Source organism: Cervus elaphus, chromosome 24 (assembly GCF_910594005.1).
Source record: "Cervus elaphus chromosome 24, mCerEla1.1, whole genome shotgun sequence".
NCBI lineage: Eukaryota > Metazoa > Chordata > Mammalia > Artiodactyla > Cervidae > Cervus > Cervus elaphus.
Genome location: NC_057838.1, coordinates 68,385,523 through 68,405,578, shown reverse-complemented (window position 1 = coordinate 68,405,578; position 20,056 = coordinate 68,385,523). Strand labels below are relative to the sequence as shown.

The 20,056-nt window shown below is 47.0% G+C and overlaps 1 protein-coding gene across 5 annotated transcripts in view; it reads left to right on the top strand.

The window, feature by feature from the left end:
* The first annotated feature begins 7,742 nt into the window (after nucleotides 1–7,742).
* C24H3orf20 (chromosome 24 C3orf20 homolog) overlaps nucleotides 7,743–20,056 on the top strand; it is a 51,556-nt gene continuing 39,242 nt past the window's right edge. For 2 of the 5 annotated variants that reach the window (XM_043886700.1, XM_043886701.1), the window contains exons 1-4: nucleotides 7,747–8,163; nucleotides 8,330–9,238; nucleotides 10,125–10,265; nucleotides 14,309–14,428. In XM_043886700.1, coding sequence (XP_043742635.1) covers nucleotides 8,767–9,238; nucleotides 10,125–10,265; nucleotides 14,309–14,428 — 733 coding nt within the window. In that variant the 5' untranslated portion in view covers nucleotides 7,747–8,163; nucleotides 8,330–8,766. Of the gene's footprint in view, nucleotides 8,164–8,329; nucleotides 9,239–10,124; nucleotides 10,266–14,308; nucleotides 14,429–20,056 lie in introns of all 5 variants that reach the window. The other 3 variants (XM_043886698.1, XM_043886699.1, XM_043886697.1) reach the window with 3 other exon arrangements.

The window sequence follows — 20,056 nt, the reverse complement described above, 5'->3', positions numbered from 1 at the left end:
TTCTGAGACAGTCGACTCTCTACCTCCAAGAGAATGGCCTTGGACACTTAACTCATGCCATGTATAAAACCACCTCAAAGTGGACCAAAGACTTCGACATAAAGCTGTAAGACCAGCTGAAACAGCTTGTAGGACAAATGGAGAGGAGACAGAAAGAAATTGGAGTACTAAGAGGAAAAACAGAATTGTTAGATATCCTAGGGTCATAAGGGAAAATAGAAAAGAGAAGAAGGCAAATGCTAGATGAGGGGGATGGGAAAAGTGTGTAAGGCAGAGGGGGGTGCAGAAGGTGGTGCGCAGAGGGACTCGGGGGCAGCCGTCGGGGGCGGGCGGGGAGACGGGTCGGCAGCAGTCAGCCCACGAGTACGGGAGGCGGGGGGCTTCCCTGGTGGCTCTGACAGTAAAGAGTCTGCCTGCACTGCAGGGGACCTGGGCTTGCTCCCTGGGTCAGGAAGATCCCCTGGAGCAGGGCATGGCAACCCACTCCAGCACCCTTGCCTGGAGAGTTCCATGGACAGAGGAGCCTGGTGGCCTGCAGTCCATGGGGTCACAAAGCGTCAGACATGACTGAGCAGCTAACACTTTCACTTTTATGGGAGGCAGTGGTCATGGGAAGGACACCCAAATAACCTCTTGTCCTTACCCAGGGCACCCTCGGTGGAAAGCAGACCAGTCTGTGCACATTGGCTCATGGTCACTGTCAGCTAATAACTGTAAGTTGGATTTTCTCTAGGATTTAAAAGCCTATAAGCGTCGTTCGAATTCCCCTTTCACAGCATACAAATTAGTTGAGTGTCTTGTGCCTAGTTGTTACGTCCTCTTCCATTTCAGACCCAGGGTCCTTCAGCATTAACACAGTTCAGTCTTGCCGTTTCTCTTGGGCCTGTTACGTGGGAGTGTGTCCAGCAGATGGCACTGGCGTTCTTAGACGGCAGACCCGTGCTCTGAAACGGCAGTGCCCGGTAGAAGTGAGGTGTAAGCTGTGTGTGTCAGTTTGTTTTCTAGGAGCCACATTTAAAAAGCGAATTCTTCCTGGGTATAATGCCATCCCTCTGTGTGCGGGGGGATCAGTTCCAGGACCTGCTGTGGGGAGCAGAGTCTGTAGATGCTTGAGTTCCCCAGTCGGCCCTCTGCACGCACAGTTCCTATCCGCACACTGAGCCGGCTGTGGAGCGTGTGGTGCTGTAGTGTTAGTGAACAGTCCACGCACGTGTAGACCCTCCCAGTTCAAACCCAGACTGTTCAGAGTCAACTCCACTTAACCCAGAATGTCCAAAATAGTTCAGTATTCCAGCAGTGTACAGAAAGTTTAATGGGGCGTTTTGCATTTCTTTTCACACCAAGTCTTCAGAACCCATTCTGTGTCCACTTATAGCACATCTTGATTCAGATGCTCAATTTTCATCAGGAATACTTGATCTCTATTTGGATTTCACAAAATATACATTTGAGAAAAGTAGATTCACATACCTAAGTTGATCCAAACACACTTGAAAAAATTTAAGAGTTGGCCAGTAATAAAAGTATCAAGCTTTAAATTCCATAAACTTAAAATGTAGTTCCTTGTCATACAGTACCACACTTCAGATGCTCAGAAGACACACACCTGGTGCTAGTGAATGCACAGCGCAGCTCTGAACGATCTGCTTTTACACGTTTTGTGGTTTAACTATATATAATTCTCCTGTTAGTAACTAAGTGATCGGCAAACAAATCTCTTCCAGCCATACATTAAGCACTCACGCTACCCTTTTGGCTGTGTTTGACTTGGGAGCCACCAATGCTGATATCTCCGGTCGGAAAGCCTGACCACACCTTGTTCATGGCGTTGTGGAGCAAAGCAAAATGTCTTGGATTAGAAATTGCTTTGAATTATTTGTTTTCATTGTAATGTTTTCTCCAGGCCTTTGTGTGTTTTAATACAGTTCGTTTGAATTGGCTAAATAAATCATTTTGTTTGCTTGCAAAAGTCCCAAAGGAGAAACTTTAAATCCATATACATGAGATTCCTGCTATGTTTAGCTGTACATTTGCCAAAGACTTGCAGTATAATTTATTTCCTCTTGAAGCCTTGGTGCAGCCTGGGAGATGGCTCCCAGCTGACCTTGTTGTGACATACAGATGAGGCAGTAGAATTTAGAATCTGGAATGGATGAGGGTACTGGTCTTTACAGTTAATACAACACAGAGCAGCCACGCCATATGTGTGTAATTTCTTTTCAGCCAGTAAAATGAACTAAGTCAGTTAGATGTCAAGCAGTTCCTGTAAGAAACTATATGGCTAAGGTAAGTGGTGATAGCTGAATCGGTTAACCTGCTGAAAATCTTGAGAGAAGATGGCACTGCCCTGATCCCGGCACCTGCCCTGCCGGCTGGTTGGTGGTGAGGTGTTTGCTGGTGTGGGTCCGGACGTTAGCCTAACACACATAGAGCAAGTGTGAGGGGCATGGGGAGAACGCTGGGGTGGTGGAGCTTCTTGTCTCAGAGGACTGGGAAGCCAGGAGAGTCGGGCGAAGCAGGGCGCTTAGTGGAAAGCTGTCACCCAGACCTAGTGTTGCTCTTTTGTTACTGTTTCTCAGTAAATCGCAGGTGTTTGTGTAACTGCCCGATGAGTGTACATCTCTCCAGGGACAGGAGTGTCCACAAATATTTTTTTCTACCGTCCATTTAAGCAGCATCTTCCCCACTGCATTTCTAACTGCCACGTTCTCTCCAGTCCTAAGCTCACCTACCCAGTGGTGGGTTTGCCTGATGGTCACTCTCTTCCTGGGTTTGCCTGATGGTCACTCTCTTCCTGGGTTTGCCTGATGGTCGCGCTCTTCCTGGGTTTGCCTGATGGTCGCGCTCTTCCTGGGTTTGCCTGATGGTCGCTCTCTTCCTGGGTTTGCCTGATGGTCGCTCTCTTCCTGGGTTTGCCTGATGGTCGCTCTCTTCCTGGGTTTGCCTGATGGTCGCTCTCTTCCTGGGTTTGCCTGATGGTCGCTCTCTTCCTGGGTTTGCCTGATGGTCGCTCTCTTCCTGGGTTTGCCTGATGGTCGCTCTCTTCCTGGGTTTGCCTGATGGTCGCTCTCTTCCTGGGTTTGCCTGATGGTCGCTCTCTTCCTGGGTTTGCCTGATGGTCGCTCTCTTCCTGGGTTTGCCTGATGGTCGCTCTCTTCCTGGGTTTGCCTGATGGTCGCTCTCTTCCTGGGTTTGCCTGATGGTCGCTCTCTTCCTGGGTTTGCCTGATGGTCGCTCTCTTCCTGGGTTTGCCTGATGGTCGCTCTCTTCCTGGGTTTGCCTGATGGTCGCTCTCTTCCTGGGTTTGCCTGATGGTCGCTCTCTTCCTGGGGTACGACGTGTTCTGTTTCTATCCGGTCGTATTCCTTGAGCTTGATCATGGGTGTAGCTCCTGACCCCCTCACTCCCCACACCGTTCTTCTCTGCACAGACAGTCCCAGTTGTTCGGAGTTGATGCGGAAACCAGGAAACACACAAGTGGGCCCTGCCTCTGCCCCCCCCCCCCACCCCCCCAAGTCTCCTAGGTCACAAGCCTGTCTGAGAACATGCTGCCATCTTTGCAGGGACCCGTGTTTACTGTTTTCTCTCCTGAGGTGTCATCCTTACCTTCAAACAGGAAGACTTTGTGTCTCTGCTTCCCGTTACGATCAGCATACGTCTATGGGACGTGTCATCACGTAGGCCTGCCATCCACATTGTGTTTTTAACATTTCTCAAAACCGAACTCAGTTATTTTTTCGCTGGCTGATGGTTCAAGTGAATCTGCGTTGTCATTAAGCACTTCCTCAGTTGTTGGCTCTCTGCAGTATTTCACTGTTGGGAATGAAGTGACTATAAGCATCTTTTTGTTTGGCTTAACTACAAGTATACAGCTGCCGTCCCTCCTTTTAAAACTGTTGCCTTGGGCATTTCACAACTGAAATCACTGGGTCAAAGGGTTGATCATTTTCATGTCTCTGGATGAGTCTTTCTTGGAGACTCATCTTCATGGGCCCTTTGGTGCCCCAGTAGATACCGCTGGTGGGGGATGGAGGTGGTTTTCAAGTGAGCTCCACTCGACAAGTGGTGAGTGCAAGGTTCTCGTCTCGCAAGTAAGCCTTGCCGGCAGCAGGCGGTTAAGCTTGAGCGTGTGCATGTGGCCCCACTCTGCTTCCTCTCACATCCACTTCTTTCCATAGCTCAGCCCCTCTTCCTCTCTTCTGCTGGAGAGTTCATAGATCTGACCAGAATGTTCTTTATGTATTGAATGGAGAGGACAGCATCTGTTAATGTTCCTGTTTCCACTTCCGCCTCTTTCCTCTTGCCTGTCCCAGCCTGAAGCTGCATTTACTCACAGGTGGTGGTCACACGGTTACATCTGGACTGCTCACCATCCTTACCAAAAGCATTCTGGTTAAAACTAAAGAGAGGCAGAAACTAGAGAAAAGGGCAAAGAAAGCCAGGACCAGGTCACCTGAGGGGGCTGAGTTTAGTTTTGTTTTTAAATATACAGCTGGATACAACTTCTACCCCAAAACGTATTCTTGAGTCAGTGCCACTAACAAGAGGGAAATATGCCCTTTTCTCTTTTTTCATATCCACGCCTGAACTTCCTCCTCGGCGTCCTTCTTGGTCAGGTGCCCTTGGTTTTCCCAGAGCCTGTTCAGGACTTTCCCACTTTTCATCCTTGTTCTGCTGCGCTCCATGGTATACCCCTGGGAGGTTACTGGGTCTGTGCCTTCTGAGGTACTCTTTGAGGTGCAGGGGCTGGGAGTTGCCTTTTCACTGTACGCAGCTGTCGGGGTGCTGTGGGCACAGCTCTCCTCGGCCAATCCCACTGCAGTTGTATGTCTCACTCCGCCCCACCACACTGCCGGCCCCCCGGGAGGAGCGCCCTCTGTACAGATGCCACTTCTGCTTGCAGTCCTTCCGTGGTTTCCCATCACATGTGAAATGAAGTGCACGTTCAGTGGTTTATACCAACTCCTCTCAGCAGGCTGCTGCCCACCCCCAACCCTGCCAATAATCTGTGGCATCCTTGAGTTACATGCAGTTCCCCAAATTTGCCAGGCTATTTAGAGCCTCCAGCCTGAACCAGGGCTGTTCCCATCATTGGAGTGCTCTTCCTGTCCTTGCTCACTAGTCAGCTTCAACTTGTGGACCAGTTTCTGTCATTTCCGTCATACAGCCTTCTTCAACTGCTTCAAATAATCATCTTTTTCTACTTAACATTCACTGAGCACTTTGCCAGACATTGTACCAGCCCTTAACACGTGACCTCATTTAATCCTCATAGTCCTGGGAAGCAGGGTCTAGAATCCACAGGTTCCAGGCTTGAGGTCATGGGGACTGAGCTGTTAGCTACCCAGTGACACTGCCTTTTCTGGATTTTCCTTCTCCCTGGCAAAAAGCACTCTGATTTGCAATGTGTGTGCCCCTCATCTCTGTCCTTCCCCTGGCCTGGGACAGAGGAGATGGGCAGCAAAACTTTGAAGATGCTGGAGTGAAGATGGTCATTTTTCATATCCGTTATGAACTTCCATGCTCTTTTCACTTCTTTGTGGGAATCGTTCATTGCAGCTTTGTGTATAGCTGTCTCTCTGGGTCTCTTAGGCTATCTGTTGGACTTTGATGCTATAAATATTTTTCACTTTCTGCCGTGTGGCAGCTTAGTTGGTGTCTTACTGAGAGTCATGGAGACTGTGAAAGGGGAAGAAGCCATGGAGCCTGCCATGGTTTGCAGAGGCCACATGGGAGGCAGCTGGCAATCAGAGACAATACATTTGAGTATTGTACTGAGGATAACTACATAACACGCAAATTCTTTGGTATGGCATATAAGGCCTTCAGGATCTGATTCTAGACGCTTTTTCAGCTTTGTCTGCTGCAGCCCCCTAGAGCCCCAAGCCCCAAGCATCCTGAGGTGTTCTGTGGTTCCCTGAACCCGCCATGCTTTAAATGTCTCTGTTCCTTTCTACATCCTCTTCTTTACCAAGAATGCCTTCTCCTCCCTACCTGCCTGGTGGCTTCTTACTGTTTTCTATGACAGCCTTCAGTGTGGCTTCCTTTAGGCTTTTGTCTTTGGGTTTTCATGGCCTTTGTCTTTTTTTTTTTCTGGCGGCGTGACCCTTATGATACAGATTTTGCAAGTCTGTTCTGCCTGATGAATGTTGAGGGCAAGGCCCATGTCTCAGTGATGGAAAGATGAACAAGTGACAGTGAAAATAAGATATGTGGGCAGGAGGGAGTGATGCTGTCCCCGCGCAACTGGCTGGCTGGCAGGAATCACATTTGGCTGCAGGAATAGAGATCCGAGTAAAGGGGCTTAAAGAGATCAGGGGTTCATTCCCTCACGTGACACACGTTTGGAGGCAGGAGGGTAAGCGTTGGTGTGGGGGCGCCATGATGTCAGCAGGAGCCCTACCCAGCAGCTCCACGTGCCTTTCACAGGCCAGAACGGAGTCACGTGGTCCCCTCCAGCTGAATTCTGAAGAGAGAAAAAATATATGGTAACAAATGGAAGTTATTTGTGCGTTTAATTTAAAATGACATTTCTTTAAAAAAAAAAAATTTTAATCTGAAAAGGCTTTTCCCCAAAGAAGATACAAAAGTAGCCGATAAACTCACAAAAAGATGCTCAGCATCCTTAGTCACTAGGGAAGTACAAATGAAAACGACAATAAGATAGCACTTTATACCCTCTAGGATGTCAGTGGAATCAAAACAATATGGTGACAAGCGTTGACAAGGACATGGAGAAATTGAAACCCTCATACATTACTGGTTTTGCAAAAAGAACTGTAGAATGGTGCAGCCACTTTGGAAAGCAGCCTGATAGTTCCTGAAAATGTTAAACGTTGAGTTACCGTATGACCCAGCAGTTCCATTCCTGGCTCCCAACCCAAGAGAGTGAAAGCCTCCATCCGCACAACAACTTGTGTGGATGTTCAAGTCCTGTGAATGTTCACAGGAGCACTGTTCGTCACAGCCAGAAGTGGGAACAACCAAAGTGTCGTCAAGCTGAATGAATCAACAAATTGTGGCCTCTCCATATAATGAGATATATGAGTGAAGGACTGACACTTCCATAACATGGACGAACCTCAGAAACGTGACTGTAAATGAAAGGAGCAAGTTAACAAAAGGCCGCAGAGTATGTGATTCCATCCGTGTGAAATGTCCGGAACAGGCAGATATGTAGACACAGACAGCAGATTGGTGGTTGCCTGGGGGGAGGAGGAATGGAGTGAGTGCTAATGGGTTTCTTTTGGGGGTGATGAAAACGTTCTAAAATTAGTGGTGATTGTTGCACAACTGCGCCTATACTAAAAACCATTGTACACTATGAAAAGAGTGAAATGTATGGTATGTGAATTGTATCTCAATAAAACTTTTAAAAGCCAGAGTTTATCTGTTTGTAAGGCATGTCTTCCAAATTAATGTCACAAGAAAGGAACTGGTAGGGGGTAGGATGGGGTTCCTCAAACCAGTGAACATTTCACGGATTGTATTCGTCTTCTCTTCATTTGAGTCTTGGCTTTAAAACAGATCTGCCCTGCCTGCTAGGGTCAGATCCCTCTGGCTGGTTGCCCAGATGACCACGATTCTGAGTGGTCTCTTTGTTCTATAGACTTATCAGTTCAAAAACGAACCTATTTTTCTGAGTCTCCAAAGCTGAGGAATGGAGCTGCCAGAGGGTCAGCAAATAGATGTAGAAAGCCACTTTATCTGCAGACCAGCAGAATGTCAGAAGGGTTTGCTCTATGGCACCCTTGTTCTTTGGAGATTTTCTTGCTGACGGATGGGCAGGCAGCTGGAAGGCTGTGGGGGAGTCATGTTTGGAAAGGTCTCCCTGCCAAGAGTCTGCAGACAGACAACTCCCGACCGAGAGCTCCGTCTCCATAAGCCTCCAATTCCTCCATTGGTGAAACCGGAGTGATAATAGCCTTATCACACCAGGGCAGCGTACTGTAAACACAGGGTTTGCACCAGGGGCGCGGTTCTGGAATGGCAAACAGGCTGGCTCCCGAGGATACAGAGTGAGGAGTGAAAGGGTGACATTTGTCTGGCAGGAGACGAGGGCGTGGACGTGGGGAGCGCTTGTCAGGGTGCCCGGTTGTAGAACTGATGATGAGAAGGCTCAGTAGTGGGAGTTGCCTGAAATTCTAGATTTGATGAGATGTGGTAAGTGATACTGGTTATTGGATTAAAAAACTCATCCTCCTTGCTCTCTCCCCTCTGCCCTTGGAGATATAGGTTGAATCCAGGTCCATCCTTGCCTTGCAGCTGGAAGTTTCCACATCACTTTCCCTCAGCAGGGACCAATGAAACATCTTTTTTATTTTTGCAGGTTTTTATTGAGAGACCAGAAGAAGAACTTCCATCCTCAGATCTCTGACTCCTAGAGGTGCCATGGAACCTTTTCTCTTCCCCTTCCTTTCCCTTCCTGCAGCCCAGGGGCCATGTGGGGAATTTGCTTATCCCCAGGCTCCTCCCCTTGTGACTCACTAAGTTGGTCTCTGACATGTCCCCGGGAAGGGAAGCAGGGTGCGGGTGGCATCCCTTTGCCAGGGAGAGTGACCAGTGATACATCTACCCTCCCACATAGGATGCACCGGCTCAATGACCTGTAAGGGCCGTTTCAGCACGTCCATCTCTCCCGAGACCTGACCTTAGGTGAGAACATAGGCTCCCATTCAGCCCTCAGGCTGTCTGGCTGCTTACAGCTGAAGGTCCCTCTTGTCTAGAATGGACAGCATCACCTAGCAGTATGCGTGCTCTAGTACCATGAACGACCTCAAGAGTAACCGAGAACTGTACCTGCAGTACACCGCCACGGCCCCCAAGCTGCTGGCCCACGTCTCCAGGCTGCTCGTTGGCTGCCGGAACGCAGGCATTTCCGTACCCAAGGGCATCAGAAACATCTTTGAGTTCACCTGGGAGGAGCTGATCACCGACCCCATGGTCCCTACCCCCTCCGACATCTTGGGCCTGGAAATCAGCATTGGCGCCCCGCCCGTGGTGCTTATGGAATCAGCTCCTGTGCAGGCCCCCATCCAGAAGAAGCTGCCCCCACCAGCGCTCCCGCTGCCGATGCTGCCCGCTTCCGGCGGGCCGGCCAGATTCACGCACTCTCCCACTCACGGCCACCGCAAGCAGTCCAACCAGGAGACCCTGCACAGGTTCCAGCGGCAGTCCATCCACCTGCTGACCGAGCTCCTCAGCCTGAAGATGAGGGCCATGCTGGAGTCTGTGTCTGGTAAGTTGGTCAAGGCTGGCTCTGTGAAGCGTGGCTCGTTTTTCTGGGCCCGGAGGGTCTGGCCTGGGTGTGTGTGTCCACCATACTCTCCCCAGACAGGTCTACAAGGACGTGCCATGGAGAGGTGGCAGCCGAGGGTCTGCTTTGCAACTCAACTCCTTCCTGAGACCACCCCCAGGAATCATCCATCTCCCTCCCCCTCTGTTCCCCACTTTGTCCTCCCATCCCTCCAGCTTTGCCAAGCCCAGGTTGAGAGGTTGACAGTGAACACAGCGTGAGGTCCGAGGTATTGAAGGGCCCAGTTTGTGAAAATGATGCAGTGGTAGACAGAGGCAGCACCCAGGAGGAGGGGGCGAATTGGGAGGGTTGGTTGGTAGCCAGAACCAGGAGAGTCGTGAGAACCGGGGTCTGTCCACGATAAGGGTCTCTCATCCCACTATCGGGGACCTGGGACTCATCACTGGTGAAACCTTCTGGGTGCTGTTATTTTAAATACCAGTAGCATCAGCTTAGATAGCATCACCAACTCAATGGACATGAGTTTGAGCAAACTCTGGGAGACAGTGAAGGACAGGGAAGCCTGACGTGCTGCAGTCCACGGGGCGGCAAAGAGTCAGACACAACTGAGCAACTGAACAACAGCAACAAAAGCATCAGTCCCCAGCCTGTGGGTGGGGAGAGAGAGGGGAGGGGGGCAGAGAGCTAGGGGCCACCTAGAGATCGTCAGAGCTCAAGGCCTCTCGCTAGGAGCGCCCTCACGCCTCCTCACCCTGGGAATAGATCTTCACCCCCTCTTACTTCCAGGGCCACTTAGGGAAGTCCTTTTCTAGAAGCACTTTCCCCATGCTGGAGAAAAGTGAGTAGTTGCCTTTGATGACTTTCTTAGTAGGTGCCAACCCCCTGGACATTACAAAGCGCTTCGTGGAGGCCAGCCAGCTCCTGCACCTCAATGCCAAAGAGATGGCTTTTGACTTCCTGCTTGGCACCATCGGGAGAAACTGTGGCAGTGCCGGCCAGATGGGGAAAGGTGGGTACCTGAGTCTCAGCTCTTAGGTGAAAGGTCAGACAATACCAACAAGAGTGCAGTGGAAAGGTCAAGTCCCCAGCCTAAACGTTTGACGTTTCCAAGAGTTGAGGTGGATGCGAAGCAGCGGGGATTCTCACATGCTGCAGGTGAGTGTGCATGTTGGTGCAGTTCCCGTGGAGAACAGGGTGGTGGTGTCTGCGAGGGGGGAGTGCTGAAACATCTTACCGCCCAGCAGTTTCTCTGCTGAGTCATTCCCTAGAGCTGTACTTCTTAAACTCTCTGCGGTGAAGGACCACTTTGTAAAATTTGCAGTCCCTTGTGGAGCACCCCATTTCCAAACATGATATTGTCACAGGAACATCAGATTGGTACATAGACTTCTAAATGTTTATTCTCATTTACTGTATTCACCTGGTCATGGTGTATTCACCAGGCCACACTTGAGAATTGCACTGCCCTAGAGAAACTCACATACATGTTATAAGAAGTCATATCAGGATGTTTATTGCAGAATTGTTTGGGATGGGAAAAAAAAATGGATGAGAAGTGAAAATGAATCAAGCACTGAAGGACACATATCAATACAGATGAACAAAAAATGGTGCTAAGCAAAAAAAAAAAAAGTTATAAAAGGATACGTTTGGTATAATGCCATTTAAATAAAGTGTAAAATAAGAAAATTATAGCATACTGCTCTTGAGCACATTATACAAAGTATAAGGACCAAAGCTGAGTGGGAATAATCAGAGGGCCTGAAATAAGAGACACAGAGCTAGAGGACATGGTCTCTGCTAGCAGGAAGGGGAACAGCTATGATTTAAGAGACAGCAGTTTAGTCACATCTGTACTGTTGTGTCTCTTAAGCTTGGTGGATATAGAGGTATTCATTTCAAATGCCTGAAAGTTGTCGCTGTTAGGAACCTTGATGGGGAAGCATAATAGATTTATAACCCATAACCATTTGCCCTAACCTATAAAATCCATCCCCTTTTTAGCATTTCTCCCTGTCCTCTGACTGACTGTCAGGCTTCCCTTGATGGTCAGCGGCTAAACATCTGATGATAATACATGAACACACAGGGCAAATAAATTACACAGTAAAATTGCAAGGCTTGGGGGGAAATGTGGGATTTCATGAACTCAGTGAGAATGATGTTAGAGAGCTGCTGGTTGTCCACGTGAAGCCACCCGTGAGTGATGCAGAGAGGCAAAATTAGTTACTGCCAAGGGCAGGAGAGTTGACCTGGGCGACCGCTCCATGGAGAAAGGATGACTTGGATATCAAAGGGTTGACAATACAAACAAATTTGGACCTTTTCGCAAAAGGCAGATGTGAAGGGACTCATGTTTTATTGCTGTCATATAACCATTTAAAAAAAAAAAATCACACCATCTGAAAAAACCGACAGTTGTTTTTATTTCTTATAAGAATTAGGCATGTGCTTACAATATCAGTGGACTTATGGTAAATATGAGCTAGAGAAGGTTATTTTGATAAACTTTGGTTTCCTTTCCTAAGGTAAAGTCCCGATCAAGCATACCCCAACTGTTTACCATGAAGTAGCTTCCCAGGGGGCACAGTGGTAAAGAATCCACCTGCCACTGCAAGAGACACAAGAGATGTGGGTTTGATCCCTGGGTGGGAAAGATTCCCTGGAGGAGGAAATGAAAAGCCACTCCAGTGTTCTTGCCTGGGAAATTCCATGGACAGAGAAGCCTGGCGGGCTACAGTTCATGGGGCCACAAAGGGTCAGACACAACTGAGTGTGCACACACATGGGTTTCTTTCTGTTTTAAGAGAATGCACTCTGCCCGTTGTGTTCAGGGTCAGCTCTGCTCTGATGACACAGGCCCTCTGATTATGCCCTGTTTATGCAGAAGGTTGCCAGCAGACGTGGAGTTCTGCACGCTGCACTCCACATGGGGCTTGGCGCCCCACTCCATTGCAACTCCGCTTCATTCGGGAGACAGCTGCCTGATGGTCTGTCACGCGGGTAGGCGAGTCCTTGGGAGGGAACAGTTAGCCTGGCCCAGCCACCCACCCTCAAGCCTGCGAGCTGGGCTCTCCTGCCTGAACGTTGTGTTCCCCGACCCTGAAAGTGAAGCAGTCATCCCTTTAGCGCTCCACCTCCCAGGGTGTTTAAGCACCTCTCAGGGTCACAGGCTTTCACCGGTGATGCAGTGGCTTCCCTCCCGGCTTGTGGTGAACCTGCTGGAGGAGACTTTGCAGAGAGCCAGTTGGTGATGCTTGTCTGTCTGCATCCGAGGAGCGCTGAGCAAGCCTCCCCTGCATCACGCTCCCCCAGGAAATCCCTCTCACTTGTTGGCACCTCTATTCCTGATGCTCCTTCAAATAAACCTAGAGTTTGAAAAGAAACGCTGAGTGACAAAATATAAATGAGGGAGCAGTCTGTTTCTTTTGGGAAAGCATTCATCCTAGGAGTGCTTTAAAAAGAAGATTCAAATGCCTATTGATTTGTTTTGTGTGAATTTTGCTTTTCTGGGCCGTCTAATGGCTGAGGTAGACCCAAGTTGTGACTGAGTCTGGAGTGGTATTCCTTGAGTGCTGTAACTAGAGTATACCCACTGCTAAGGCAGCATTTCCTTAGTAATGAAATTACTTCCTGTCTCTTCTCCTGTCTAGTCCTGACATATCAGGAAAGAAAACTGGACTGCTCCTTGATTTTTAGTTGATGGCCATGTTATGAAATAAAACAGCAAAAAGAAAACAGATAGTCTTGCCACTTTTATACAATAGCTATTTTTTTACTTTTGCAGTTACCTTTGTGGTTCTTCTCTCTGTGTGTGTCTTTGTGTATGTATATATATTTTCCTAAGAATACTATAGTTTTTCTGTTTTTAGTTTCCTTTCCTTAACAGACACAGTGTAGTCCAACATGACTGTGCCTTTACAGTGGTCACTCTGAGTGAGTGTAGAGTTCTTCTGACGTTCATGCTCCATAATTAACAGAAGGCGCAGGCTTCCAGGTTTCTTGCTGTTAGTATAATATGCATTGTGATACGCAACTTCATGCATATTGGTTCTTATCACTGTTGTGTTGGTTATTAAGATTACTCTCCCAGGAGAGAGGATTACTGGGCAGAAGGTCTCAGGATGTATATAGTTGTTGTTAAATATTGCTTTCTTGATGAATTTTCTCTGCACCAGTAGGACTGACTGGTTTTGTTTTGTTTTTTTTTCTTGGACTGACTGGTTTTATTCCATCTTTCTCAGCATTGGCTATTATTAGTTCTTTTCATGTGGTCCTAATTTCCGGCTTTGGGTTACCAGTGAAGGTGATTGTCTTTGGTTAGTATCATTCAATGTGCAGTCTCTGGGTACAGGTTTTGTCTATTTAGAAGGTCGTGTTTGCCATTTTCTTTATGAATTTGAATGAGCTGTGATGAATTGCTTGACATTTCCTGACAGTTTCATGCCCAACATGTGAAATGACTGTACTTGGGGGAAGAATAAGCAAATGATTTGATGAAGTTTGTGAAAGAATGACCAAGATTTTCCACAAGTAAAGGGGTGCTAAAGTTTAATTCTTAAGTGGTCTGCTATCAAGTGATTTTGTACATGACAGTGTGATTCTGCAAGAGACTGATCTGTTGTTGTAGAAACATCTGATTTCTGTGACTTGGAGAAGGGGAAGAGAGAACTCTAAATTTTCTTCTAGCTAGTCCCATGTTTAGTCTCTTGACCTAGTATAGCAGCTATATCTGCATTTATCCTTAGAGTAACATCACCTTTTGTGCCTGCCTTCTCTTCCCTGCTCTGATACCATTTCATTCTTGAGAGATACTGGGGGCCAGGCAGGGGGGACACTGTAGAGGATACTTTGAAAGATTTCTCTTAATCACTCTGAGCCTTCTCCAGCAGTAAAAATCTTTTTCTTCCAGAATTAGGTGGTTTTGTAACAAGAGGGCACTTTAGAATATTGGCCTACCATATGACTAGGACAGAAAGCTCATTATTGTGCTCTTGGTTAAAAAATTAAAATTAAAAACTGAAAGCAACATCCCTGTCTGTCCCACTCCAGATTCCTTTACGAGTATCCCAGCCATGGGTGTGAACTCGCCTTACCAGCTTGTCTATGATGCCTCTTCTGGCTGTCTGAGCTTTTCCCTCTCAACCGGAAGGGAATTCAAGAAGAAAACAGGTAACGGTGATCCCCACCCCCATATCTTTGGTGGTGGGGGTGGGGTGGGGAGGCGGATAGAAGATTTCCTGTGGGGCTGATGAGATGGTTCGGTTTTCTGATAGGAAGGATAGGTAGCTGCCCTGGCTGGAGACCCAGCGGCTGTTAACAGATTGTGTGCCACACCAGGTGACATATCTCAACCCAGCCCCTCCACCCTGCAGTCTCATTGTTGGACATTTACAAGCCCTCCACTTCTGTTAATGTGCTTCCTGTTACCTGGGGCAGCACCCCACCAAACCCACATCTTCCACCTACTGCGCTACCCCACACTCACACCTCTGCCCGGAGACTTACCTGTGTACTCACCCAGAAGGTAGGGGAACCAGTGCCTGAACAGAGGTGTTTGGATACCAGACCTTAGCATGTGTCCCTAGCTGGGCCAGTTTATGTGGGCAGAAAACAGACATGGAGGCTGCTGCTATTCTATTGAAGAAGACAGAGGAGAAGGAAAAGCTTGAAGGAAAGAACTGGTGGCAGGTGAGACTATAGCGTGTCTCACTGACCACGCAACCAGAGCTTAGAGGAGGAGTAAACTGGGGCTGGAGAGGGCGGGGAAGGAACTTTGCTCCCTTTGGATCTCCCAGGGCCCCCAGGCTGTGATGGCAGAGTGGTGGGGTAGGGGAGGAACGCATGGAAGGTTGGGAAGCTCAAAGACTGTCTAGTGATTCCCACGGACCCTGGAGGTCAGGCTGGAAGTTGAGAAGCTTGGGTTTTTTTCCTGAGCCTACCTCGGATGGACACGAGTTTTGCCTTCCTCCAGGCCTCACTCTTCATATCAAGCCAATCCTCTCACTTTTCCGTCAGTGAACAGATGTTTTTTGAACAATCGCTAGTTGTCAGTCACTCTTCTGAATGCCAGGGCTGCACGTGTGGATTCTAAGACGAACACTTCCCTGCTGGAGCTGACATCCTCGGCTTCTTGTTCCCCCTGTTGATGCGTTTTCTTCCCCTCTGAGCATCACTTCCAGCATCCCACTTATTCCCCTGGTTTATCGTATCTCCTCCCGAGCTGGCCCTCCATCAGTGCAGTTACTTTGAGGGGAAACAAAGTCTCCTCAGGACACTTACTGAATTCATGATTTTTCTCCCTAATGACTTCAGTTCAAGGGTGATGCCTTGAGTAAGGTTGTTCCAAAACAAAAGTTCCATATGTCTGTTGATCTCTTTGTCGACGTGGCTGTTTTCCTCTGCCACCTGAGGATGTGATCACCCTATGACATTGCATCACTCTCACTAGGATGTATGTTCAACAATGCTGCCTTTCTTATAGGTTCCTGACGTTGTTCAGAAATTATTCTCACACGTGAGTGCTAGGATGGGTGGTTAACCTTCCCTAATAGTTTATAAGTAACCACGTGTCCTAGTTTATCCACTGAAGTCCCAGTTTATGTTGTTGTCCTGACGTAACTATTAATTATACCCATGTTCACTCTAAAGTGCTCTGTCTTAAGGAACATATAGCTGGTGGTCCAGTAGCTAAGACTCCATGCTCCCAGTGCAGGAGGCCTGGGTTCAATCCCTAATCAGGGAACTAGATCCCACACTCCGCAAATAAGAGTTCATATGGTGCAAGGAAAAGATCCTACTAATGCTGAAGAAGCTGAAGTTGAACAGTTCTATGAAGACCTATAAGACCTTCTAGAACTAACACTAAAAAAAGATGTCGTTTTCATCATAGGGGACTGTAATGCAAAAGTAGGAAGTCAAGAGATACCTGGAGTAACAGGCAAGTTTGGCCTTGGAGTACCAAATGAAGCAGGGCAAAGGCTAACAGTGTTTTGCTGAGAGAATGCACTGGTCATAGCAAACACCCTCTTCCAACAACACAAGAGACGACTCTACACATGGACGTCACCAGATGGTCAATACCAAAATCAGACTGATTATGTTCTTTGCAGCCAAAGATGGAGAAGCTCCATACAGTCAGCAAAAACAAGACCAGGAGCTGACTATGGCTCAGATCATGAACTCCTTATTGGAAAATTCAGACTTATATTGAAGAAAGTAGGGGAAACCACTAGGCCATTAGATATGACCTAAATTAAATCCCTTACGATTATACAGTGGAAGTGACAAATAGATTCAAGAGATTAGATCTGATAGAATGCCTGAAGAATTATGAACAGAGGTTCATGACATAGTACAAGAGGCAGTGATCAAGACCGTCCCCAAGAAAAATAAATGCAAAAAGGCAAAATGGTTGTCTGAGGAGGACTTACAAATAGCTGAGAAAAGAAGAGAAGTAAAAGGCAAAAGAGAAAAGGAAAGCTATACCTGTCTGAACACAGAGTTCCAAAGAATAGCAAGGAGAGATAAGAAAGCCTTCCTCAGTGATCCATGAAAAGAAATAGAGGAAAACAATAGAATGGGAAAGACTCGAGATCTCTTCAAGAAAATTAGAGGTACCAAGGGAATATTTCATGCAAAGAAGGGCACAATAAAGGACAGAAATGGTATGGACCTAACAGAAGCAGAAGATAATTAAGAAAAGGTGGCAAGAATGCACGGAAAAACTCTACAAGAAAGATCTTCATGACCTAGATAACTATGATGGTGTGATCACTCACCTAGAGCCAGACATCCTGGAATGCAAAGTCAAGTGTCCCTTAGGAAGCATCACTATGAACAAAGCTAGTGGAGGTGATGGAATTCCAGATGAGCTATTTCAGTTCCTAAAAGATGATGCTGTGAAAGTGCTGCACTCAATATGCCAGCAAATTTGGAAAATTCAGCAGTGGCCACAGGACTGGAAAAGGTCAATTTTCATTCCAATCCCAAAGAAGGGTAATGCCAAAGAATGTTCAGACTGCTGCGTAATTGCACTCATCTCACACGCTAGCAAAGTAATGCCCAAAATCCTCCAAGCGAGGCTTCAATAGTATGTGAACGAAGAACTTCCAGATGTTCAAATTGGATTTAGAAAAGGGAGAAGAACCAGAGGTCATATTGCCAACATCCGTTGGATCATAAAAAAGCAAGAGAGTTCCAGAAAAAACACCTACTTCTTCATTGACTACGCCTTTGACTGTGTAGATCACAACAAACTGTGGAAAATTTAACTTAAAGGGATGGGGATACCAGACCACCTTCCCTGCCTCCTGAGAAATCTCTATGCAGGTCAAGAAGCAACAGTTAGAACTGGACATGGAACAATGGACTGGTTCCAATTTGGGAAAGGAGTATGTCAAGGTTGTATATTGTCACCTTGCTCGTTTATCTTGTATGTAGAGTAAAGTAAAGTTCTCAGTCATGTCCAACTCTTTGCGACCCCATGGACTATAGCCTACCAGGCTCCTAAGTCCGTGGAATTTTCCAGGCAAGAGTACTGGAGTGGGTTGCCATTTCCTTCTGTATGTAGAGTACGTCATGGGAAATGATGGGCTGGATGAAGCACAAGCTGGAGTCAAGATTACCAGGATAAATATCAATGACCTCATACACAGGGGACACCACCCTTATGGCAGAAAGTGAAGAGGAACTGAGGAGCCTCTTGATAAAGGTCAAAGAGGAGAGTGAACAAGCTGGCTTTAAAGTCAACATTCAGAAAACCAAGATCATGGCATCTAGTCACATCACTTCATGGCTAATAGATGGGGAAACAATGGAAACAATGGGAGACTTTATTTTCTTGGACTCCAGAGTCACTGCAGATGGTGACTGCAGCCATGAAATTAAAAGAACCTTGCTCCTTGGAAGAAAAGCTATGACCAATCTAGATAGCATATTAAAAAGCAGAGACATTACTTTGCCGACAAAGATCCATCTAGTCAAATTATGGTTTTTCCAGTCATCCTGTATGGATGTGAGAGTTGAACCATAAAGAAAGCTGAGCGTGAAGAATTGATGCTTTTGAACTGCAGTGTTGGAGAAGACTCTTGAGTCCCTTGGACTGCAAGGAGATCCAACCAGTCAATCCTGAAGGAAATCAGTGCTGAATATTCATTGGAAGGACTGATGCTGAAGCTCCAATTCTTGAGCTACCTGATGTGAAGAACTGACTCAATGAAAAAAAATACTGATGCTGGGAAAGATTGAAGGCAGGAGGAGAAGGGAACGACAGAGGATAAGATAGTTGGATGACATGACTGACTCAGTGAACATGAGTTTTAGCAGGCTTCAGGAGTTGGTGATGGACAGGGAAGCCTGGCATGCTGCAGTCCATGGGGTCACAAAGAGTCGGACACAACTGAGCGACTGAACTGAACTAACTGAAAAGATCCCACAGCCAAATTAAAAAAAAAATTTTTTTTAAAGAACATATTGTAGAGTGATTGTGGTTTTAAGTCACTTTGGGTTTGGGACCTCTGCTACCTGTTCCACATACTCATGCTGTCACACCTTCCCAGCTGGCCCTCTTTGACATTCTAGGGTCACACAGACATGAAAGGGAGTTGCACCTACTCTCTGAGTGGACAACAGCTATTTCTGGAGCATAGCCCAGCTTTTCAGGCAGAGGACTCAGAGAAGTCTGTCAACAGTTGTTCCTGGTTGTCATACTTTGGGATCATAACCAAGCAGGGGCAAGCCAGAAATGAGTGCACAGGCCAGCAGGTGTTCTAGGAGGCTAGCAGCTGGCAGCTGGGCCTCTGGTCTGGTGGCTGGAGGAGTCAGGGAAGGGGCTACGAACCACTGAAGGTAGCAGTACCAGAGATGGTACCCAGGCACCAACCAGAAACCTCAAATCTTGGCTAGCAGTGAGGAAGACTCCATTCTGAAGCTTTCATGGCTCAGGTGGAGCCTAAGCAGCGCCCCTTGCCTGAAGTCTCATTTTGTTATTGAGACCAAGGTGAAAATGAGCCTGCATTTATCAAAGGAGAACATATGGTTCCAGCTGAGTGGGCAGCAGAGGCTCAGAAGCATGTAGGATCTGAATAGGTGTTTCTGGAAATTCAGCCACGGATGATCACCTCCACAGTTTCACATCGTCATATCTTCATGCCACCTAACACTTAAATGAAATAAGCATAAAATATTTCCACTACAGATTTCAGCAGACAGAAGAAAATCCATGAACTCAAAGACAGGACAATGGAAATTACTGAGTTTGAAGAACAAAAAGAAAAAGATTGAAGAAAAATGAACAGAGCGTTGAAGGGAGTCCTGCAAAATAAAATGAAAGGACAGTAGACAGAACCACAAACTCACAGGGAGAATAAAGGTCTCCATAAAGGTAACACATGGAAAATTATAACATTTCAATGATGAATTCTACCAAACATTAAAGGAAGAACTAATGCCAATCCTTCTAAAATTTTTCCCCCAAATTGAAGAGGGAATGCTTCCCAACTCATTCCATGAGGCCAGTATTGCCCTGATATCAGAGCCAAAGACACTGTAAGAAAACTACAAGAAACCAGTATACCTGATGAACATTGATGTCAAAATCCTTAGCACAGTATTAGCAAACAGAATTTGGCAGCGTATTAAAAGGATTATATAACAAGACACCAAGCAGGATTTATTCCTGGAAGGCAAGCATGATTTAACAGATAAAACTCAATCATTGTAATATATCACATTAACAGGATGAAGGGAAAAAAATCCACATGATCTTCTCAATTGATGCAGAAGAAGCATTTGACAAAA